Here is an 8,552-nt window from a genome sequence, read left to right as displayed (position 1 = left end):
CCAGGGAGGTGGACATCATTGGCATTTTAATGGAAGCTGATCCCATACTTAGAGATATCAGAAAGGTAACATACGAGAAATATAAAAAGGGACAGATTGAAACCTTGGAGCACAGCAGAGAGGACTACAAATATGACAGAAACCATTGATAGGGATAATGGTACAGAAAGGAATGGAGAAGCATGTAGTTTCAGGAGAACAAGTGGAGCAGTGCATAATCATACTGAAAGACCGATCGGTCAAGAATAACACTGAACTGGAGATATACAAAAACTGCATTAGAGGAAAGGGGATGTTAGAAATGGGACAGTGTTTGGGAAGACAGAGTGGTCAAGTGTGTAGTTTAAAAAAAAAAGAGAACTGAGGGCAGCATCTTTTAACACGCTAATAAATTATATATTTTCACAATTGGCTAACCGTTATTTCCAGCACTCCTAGAATGGAGTTATCATCTAATTAAAACCTGAAAATATTTTAATACATTCAAATGTACAAATGAAGTGTGACTTTACATTGCAATGGGAACATTTAACCATGATTAAATATAGCATGAAAGTCTAAAGCAAAGCCTTTTTGATGATGTATTTAAGATTGTGTAATTTAATATACCCAAATGAAGTAACTGCATAGAAAAACACCAACTATGTATTTGTCATGAGACGTGCAAGTGATCGAGAAATCTAGATGAGCAGTTTGTCATGTGCAAGATCAAACATACAAAAAAAATCATCAGCTCCATCTCTTTCACAACACATGCATTCTGACAGCATACAATTCTAGAAAGGGTTACCTGCATGTACTGGTTTTTCAGGACAGTCTCATTTGATTTTGCCCAATGATATGAATGGAATGTTTATACCAATGTAAGTAGTATATCCACTGGAAGTACCCAATTTCTCGAAGTAATTCAGCCACATTACAAGTATTGCTTTTGGGGAAATACACTAGGTCAGTTAATTGGTTATTAATCTGACACCTTTTAATTGACAATATAGCAATTTGTCTTGTGACACTTTATTAAAAGCAGCTTGAAACTGCGAAAACCACTGATCTATCAAAACATTGTTTACAACACAAGTCAATGACCAAATAATTCCTTGCAATATTATATAGATGTTTTCATAATGCAGGTCAAACTAAAGGGAAAAAATATGTACATAACTAATGATCCAGTTACATTTAATTTAAGGCAATTTTAGAAAGAGATGCTAAAACAATTTGAAAATGAATTACATTACAAAATACAGTTGGATTTAAATATCTTTCAAAAAGTCAGTCATCCAAGATCTTAGGCTGGATTTGTAGGAGCTTGTGCATGATCGTGGTATACTGGTGGCACAGGGATCTCGAAGATAAAGTGCTGCAAGAGGTCCAAGTCCGACATCACTCAGATCTTTTCTTCTGCATACTGCATAAATAGAAACATCTCTTTAACACTGAATACTGCAACCAGATACATAGATTAGCGTAGTACAGCTGCAAGGCAGAGTTTTATACTCACCATTTGATTATTTTCCTGCAGGAAATTGGATTAATAAAAAGACCATCAATTCCCTCCCTCCCAAATGCACTTGTGAAAGTTATGTGCTCAGCAAGGTGGAGGACATCAGTTCTGGCGGGAGCATGGAACACTTTCTTCTCAATTTGGTCACCCAGTCATGATCAGCACCAACTACATCAAGCAGCAACACTTTCGTCCGAGTCAGAAGGTTGTGGGTTCAAGTCCCACTTCAGGGACTGGAGCACAAAAATCTAGATTGACACGACCGTGCAGTACTGAGGAAGTGCAGCACTGTTGGACGTGCCGTCTTTTGGATAAATCGTTAAAACGGGAGGCCTTGTCTGCCCGCTCAGGTGGATGTAAAAGATCCCACGGCATTCTTTTGAGGGGCAGGGGTTATCCCAGTGTCCTGGCCAATATTTATCCCTCAATCAATCAACATTACTAAAGCCGTTTCTCTGGTCATTATCACATTATTGGTTTTGGGAGCTTGCTGTGTGCAAATTGTCTGCCGTGTTCACTACAGTACCACAGCAACTACACGTCAAAAAGTACTTAATTGGCTGTAAAGCGCTTTGCAAATATCCTGAGGTAGTGAAAGGCATTACGGAAATGCAAGTCTTTCTTTTACATGGGATTAGAGTACATTCACTCCAGTTGCAGTAGTAGTAGCTCAAAGGCATGACAGGTCACTGGTCTCCTGCTGTGCTGTAATCTGTATGACTCAATGCTCCCAAATATCAGTCAGACACAGATCTCCCTGTAGTGTATCCAATCTCAGAGCAATCCCTATTGTACTAGGGTGACCCACACAACCTCTGTAAAAATACCACTTGCGCCAGTGGTGACAAATTTGGAGCCACCCGACAACCAGGGGAGAGAGAGAGAGAGAGAGAGAGAGAGAGAGAGAGAGAGTCTTTCATCCCAGGAGTCGTGGCTGGATTTAAACCCAATCCAGAGGCATCCCTTCAAAGTTGTGCTTTTGTGCCAAGTGCAGAAATATAGTAAAATAGGTCAGCAAACTATACTGGGCTCCCAAAGGGGTCCAACTCAGAGCATATGGTAGCCAGAGAAGACATGAAAATCATAAAAGTTGTAAAATGGAACCAAAACAGAGGATGAGCCAATATTCTGAAAGATTATTTCCTCCAAGTATTCATAAGGGAACACATGAACAACATGTCCTTCCCAGAGTTAACCAAAGTTAAATTAAGGACTTTCATATAAGTGACATAAAAATCCTAGCGAGGTTAAGAGGGCTCAAAACAAAATGACTATGGATAGATAGGATTTATTCTAGAGTGTTGAAACATAGAAAATAGGTGCAGGAGTAGGCCATTCGGCCCTTCGAGCCTGCACCACCATTCAATATGATCATGGAACTTCAGTACCCCACTCCTGCCTTCTTTCCATACCCCCTGATCCCTTTTGCCATAAGGGCCACATCCAACTTCCTTTTGAATATATCCATCGAACTGGACTCAACAACTTTCTGTGGTAGAGAATTCCATAGATTCACAATTCTCTGGGTGAAAAAGTTTCTCCTCATCTCGGTTCTGGATGGCTTACCCCTTATCCTTAGACGGTGAGCCCTGGTTCTGAATTTCCCCAACATCGGGAACATTCTTCCTGCAACTAACCTGTCTAACCCAGTCAGAATTTTATATGCTTCAATGAGATTCCCTCTCATTCTTCTAAATTCCAGTGAATAAAAGTCTAGTCGATCCAGTCTTTCTTCATATGTCAGTCCTGCCATCCCGGGAATCAGTCTGGTGAACCTTCACTGCACTCCCTCAATAGCAAGAATGTCCTTCCTCATATTAAGAGACCAAAACGGCACACAATACTCCAGGTGTGGTCTCACTAAGGCCCTGTACAACTGCAGCAAGACCTCCCTGCTCCTATACTCAAATCTTCTCGCTATGAAGGCCAACATGCCATTTGCTTTCTTAACTGCCTGCTGTACCTACATGCCTACTTTCAATGACACCCAGGTCTCGTTGCACCTCCCCTTTTACTCATCTGTCACCATTCAGATAATAATCTGCCTTCCTGTTTTTGCCACCAAAATGGATAACTTCACACTTATCCACATTATACTGCATCTGCCATACATTTGCCCACTCACCTAACCTGTCCAAGTCACCCTGCAGCCTCTTAGCATCCTCCTCACAGCTCACACTGCCACCCAGCTTAGTGTCATCTGCAAACTTGGAGATATTACATTCAATTCCTTTGTCTAAATCATTAATATATATTGTAAATAGCTGGGGTCCCAGCACTGAACCTTGCAGTACCCCACTAGTCATTGCCTGCCATTCTGAAAAGGACGAGTTTATTCCCACTCTACTTCCTGTCTGCCAACCAGTTCTCACTCCACGTCAATACATGACCCCCAATCCCAAGTGCCGTAATTTTGCTTACTAATCTCGTGTGGGACAAGGGAAGCAATGTTCCTCTTTAGTTGCACGGCCATGCACCAATCACGAGGTCCCACATAGGCCACTCACCAGCTCCTGCCGCTGGAAGAGATACTACGCATGTGCAGCTATGAAATTTATAGGGATCGCGCATGAAATTAGAGAATACAATGCAAGAGAAGAGATTTATATAGTACTGATAAGCATTGAGTGAGTCGTTGGATATTGGGGAATCACCAGGCCAATGTAGTGCCCACGTTCAAAAAGAGGAATAGAACAGATGCTTGCAATTACAGACCATCAATCTCATCTCCATTCCATTAAAACTAATTGATTAACTTGCAGTTAGAGTCCTTCTTCACACAGAGTAATCAACACTTGGACTGGACCTCTGGCATGGTGAAAGCAAAAACGCTAAATGCAGTCAGCAACAATTAGCACTGGACTAATAGATCAAATAGCCTTTCTCACCCATAATTATCTAGTGTGACATAATGAACTGTACCAGAAAGCCCAACGCTCTATTGTACAATCACAGTGCAACAAAACTATAGTAATTTCAAAGTTAATTTCCCCGATTAGGAAAAAAAAAGGTTGAACACAGACTTCCAGGGATAAATGATGTAACTTATGAAGAGAGAGTTTAATGGGGAGGATTGTAAAACATAAACACAAACTAATCTTAAACGCACTGAATGATTCTAGGTTTGTTTTATTATACCCAGTATTAAATGATAACATTAAAAAGGAAATAGAAAACCACTTTACAAAAATAATAAATGGTACTTGTGCCAAAGGCTACTCAATCGCTCTTTTGTTGCCAGTCTTTTGATAGTTATGAAAAGATGAATGCTTCTTTAAATTCAGAATGAATTGGAGTTGATATAACCCCCCCCCCCCACCACCCCATAAACATTTATCCCTTTTCTTGGATTCATATGCATAATCTGAATTCATCAGCTATTCCACAGCATAGGAGCACATTGTGAAACAGTTTGCTTTCATCAACATTTGAATTCCCAAAGCCAATTTGAAGTTAAATGAGCAAAGTGTAACAGCGTGCGAGCCAAGAGCACTTACTTGTATTTGATCAGCCGACCTCCTTGAACGAGCTGTGCTCCTTCGTTTGTGAAATGGCAGGCAAACAAAAGCCAATTTCTGGGCTGTACCTTGTACGCAAACCGCATGAAAAGTAGAGAGTAACAGCACAATGCTGTGAAAGAATAGAAGCAAGTCATTTTGCATAAAGGGCACTGCTTTACAAAATGTTTACAATACACCCACCTTCAGATTGCTGGGCAATTGCTAAACACATGGAAATGTCGATATGACCAATATTAAACCAAAATTTAAATAGTACACAGCAAATGCAATAACTTATAGTTAAATAGCACCATTAAAAAATTAAGCCATTCCTCCCCCCCCCCCCCACCCCAAGGTGCTTTACAGGAGTGTTAACAAGGTTTGAGTCACATAAGGAGATATTAGGGCAGATGACCAAAAACTTGGTCAAAGAGGTAGATTTCAAAGGAGTGTCTTAAAAGTAGGAGAAGTAGAAAGGCGGAGATATTTAAGGAGGGAATTTCAGATCTTAGGGTCTTCGCAGCTGAAGGCACAGCTGCCAATGGTGGACCAATTAAAATTGGGGATGCTCAAAGAGGCCAGATTTGGAGGAGCGCAGCTATATCAGAAGGCTGTCGGCAATGTCCCATCTCTTTTTTTGGGTGCACAGCACCTTTAAGCAGCTTTGGTAGAATCATGGGACCAAATGATATCCTGCAGAGAAACTACCAGAGATCTTAAACCAGGGAAAAAGCAGAGACTGTAGAAGAGGGCTCATTGCTTTTCTGAACATCCTTTCAATTTTACTAGGTTAAATGTACAAGCTTTAGCAGTTCAAGTCCCTCAGAACTATTGATGCTATTTTAAACAAGATACAATTCAAGCAGTTTAGAAGTTTCCCACCTTGAATTCCATGCAGTATTCCTACCTGAATATCACTGCAGATCGTGAATTTACCATTTTCAAACAAAATAGATGGCTGAATGAGGGCTTTATTTCAGATTCACTGCTGCACCCATTTGCTCATCGCACAACTTGCAGAGGTTCAGGAGGCTTTGACTTACCAAATGTCATTCTGCCACTGATGATCTCTGGAGTTTTCTTCATATCATTGAAAGCAGCAATGGGCAGGCCCCAGTTAGCTACCGGACCCCAAAAGTGCTACAAAACAAGAATGAATCAAAATCAAATCAACACATTAGTTTCTCAACCATAAAAATCACAAGCATAAAATAGATTACACATTTTACAAAACGATTCCTTACACTACTTACATCTTACCTTTTCACAAAAAATACTAAGCAAAATGATTAATCCAATAGGTTAGATCATTAAATTGGTTATATTTTTTTTTTTAAAAACAGTCAACATGGGAAAGATATTGCATTCTCTTGAATGGGTCTATACTGAACCTTATAAAAAAGTTAAGTCAGCGAGCACAGGAGCGACAGATGAATGGGACTTGGTGCGAGTTAGGGTATGGGCAGCAGATTTTTGGATAAGCTCAAATTTATGTAGGATGGAAGATGAGAGACTAACCAGGGGAGATTTGGAATGGTCAAGTCACCAGGAACAGTAGCAGAGTGGTTAAATTGTGGGACTAGTAATCCAGAGGCCTAGACTAATAATCCCAAGGCGTGAGCCCAAATCCCACCATGGCAGCTGTGGAATTTTAATTCAGTTAATTAAATAAATCTGGAATAAAAAGCTAGTATCAGTAATGGTGGCCATGAAACCACCAGATTGTCATAAAAACTCATTTGGTTCACTAATGTCCTTTAGGGAAGGAAATCTGTTGAACTTACTTGGCCTGGCCTTTGTGTGACTCCAGACCCACAGTAACTGCCCTCTGAAATGGCCGAGCAAGCCACTCAGTTGTAACAAACCGCAATAAATAAAACCGGACGGACCACCCGGCATCGATCTCGGCACTGGCTTTGGACACGACAACGGCACAACCAGCCTAACCCTGCAAAGTCCTCCTCACCAACATCTGGGGACTTGTGCCAAAATTGGGAGAGGTGCCCCACAGACCAGTCAAGCAAAAGTCATACTCAAAGAATCCTACCTTTCAGTCAATGTGCCAAACTCCTCCCATCGTCCCTGGATATGGTCTGTCCCACCGGCAGGACAGACGCACCAGGGGTGGTGGCACAGTGGCATACAGGAGGGAGGAAGTGGTTCTGGGAGTCTTCTACATTGACTCCGAACCCCATGAAGTCTCATGGCTTCAGGTCAAGCATGGACAAGGAAACCTCCCGCTGATTACCACCTACCTCCCCCTCAGCTGATGAATCAGTACTCCTCCATGTTTAACACCACTTGGAAGAAGCACCGAGGGTAGCAAAGGCACTGAATGTACTCTGGGTGGGGGACTTCAGCGTTCATCACTACTGACCGAAACTGGACCTGCAAAAGGTGGAGAGAGAACCAACACGAGGGGAAAAACCTACTTGACATTGTCCTTGCCAATCTACCTGTCACAGATGCATCGATCCCATCATCGTAGGCAGTCCCTCGGAATAGAGGAAGACTTGCTTCCACTCTTAGAATGAATCTTTAGGGGGCTTAACAGTCCAATACGAGAACCACAAATTGAATGTTAGAGCAGGCTCGCGGGGCTGAATGGCCTCCGCCTGTTCCTATGGGCCCAAGTTTCCACATTATTTGCGCCTGATTTTTTAGGAGCAACTCGTGGAGAATGGACTATCTTAGAAATAGCAATTCTCCACATTTTTTTTTCTGCAGTTCTAGTCAGGTAGAACAGTTCCTGACTGTTTTTTCTTCAGAATTTTTTCTTCAAAAGGAGGTGTGTCCGGCCACTGACGCCTGATTTGAAAGTTTCCACAGTGAAAACGTACTCCAAACTAAAGTAGAATGGAGCAAGTGAAGATTTTTGTAGAACTGAAAAAACCTGTTCTACACATTAAAAAATCAGGTGCAGGTTACAAATTAGGCGTCCAGAACGAGGTGGGGGGTGGGGGGGGAGGGAAGTCATTAAATTTTATAATAAATCCTTATTTATACTTATACAAATAAATCCAACCTGAATAAACATTTATAAGTAAAGAAAAGATTAAATAAACCATCTTCCTACCTGTGTGAAAGTGCTTCAGGCAGGCCTTTCAGGACCGAAGGCTGAATTGGCCGGCCCGAGACTTCGGGCAGGGCCCATTCACAGCACCAGATTTACAGGTAGGTGGCGTTGGGTTGGTTCGGGGAGGGGGAGAGAGGAGGGGGAGAGAGGGAGGGGGAGAGAGGAGGGGGAGAGAGGAGGGGGAGAGAGGGGAGAGGGAGGGGGGAGAGAGGAGGGGGAGAGAGGAGGGGGAGAGAGGAGGGGGAGAGAGGAGGGGGAGAGAGGAGGGGGAGAGAGGAGGGGGAGAGAGGAGGGGGAGAGAGGAGGGGGAGAGAGGAGGGGGAGAGAGGAGGGGGAGAGAGGAGGGGGAGAGAGGAGGGGGAGAGAGGAGGGGGGGGGAGAGAGGTGGGGGAGAGAGGAGGGGGAGAGAGAGGAGGGGGAGAGAGGAGGGGGATGAGAGGAGGGGGAGAGAGGAGGGGGGAGAGAGGAGGGG

At 42.7% G+C, this 8,552-nt stretch overlaps 1 protein-coding gene across 2 annotated transcripts in view; it reads right to left on the bottom strand.

Annotated features, from left to right (window-relative positions):
* Positions 1-925: 925 nt before the first annotated feature.
* The window catches only part of mpc1 (mitochondrial pyruvate carrier 1), a 19,670-nt gene continuing 12,043 nt past the window's right edge, over positions 926-8,552 (bottom strand). Inside the window, exons 3-5 of one of the 2 annotated variants that reach the window (XM_070889848.1) lie at positions 6,048-6,144; positions 5,002-5,134; positions 926-1,408 (exon numbers count right to left, since the gene is read on the bottom strand). In XM_070889848.1, coding sequence (XP_070745949.1) covers positions 1,384-1,408; positions 5,002-5,134; positions 6,048-6,144 — 255 coding nt within the window. In that variant the 3' untranslated portion in view covers positions 926-1,383. Of the gene's footprint in view, positions 1,409-4,997; positions 5,135-6,047; positions 6,145-8,552 lie in introns of those variants that run through there. The other variant, XM_070889847.1, reaches the window with a different exon arrangement.

Source organism: Pristiophorus japonicus, chromosome 9 (assembly GCF_044704955.1).
Source record: "Pristiophorus japonicus isolate sPriJap1 chromosome 9, sPriJap1.hap1, whole genome shotgun sequence".
Taxonomy (NCBI): domain Eukaryota; kingdom Metazoa; phylum Chordata; class Chondrichthyes; family Pristiophoridae; genus Pristiophorus; species Pristiophorus japonicus.
The sequence above is the reverse complement of the archived record's forward strand: the minus strand, read 5'-3'. Positions and strand labels throughout refer to the sequence as shown.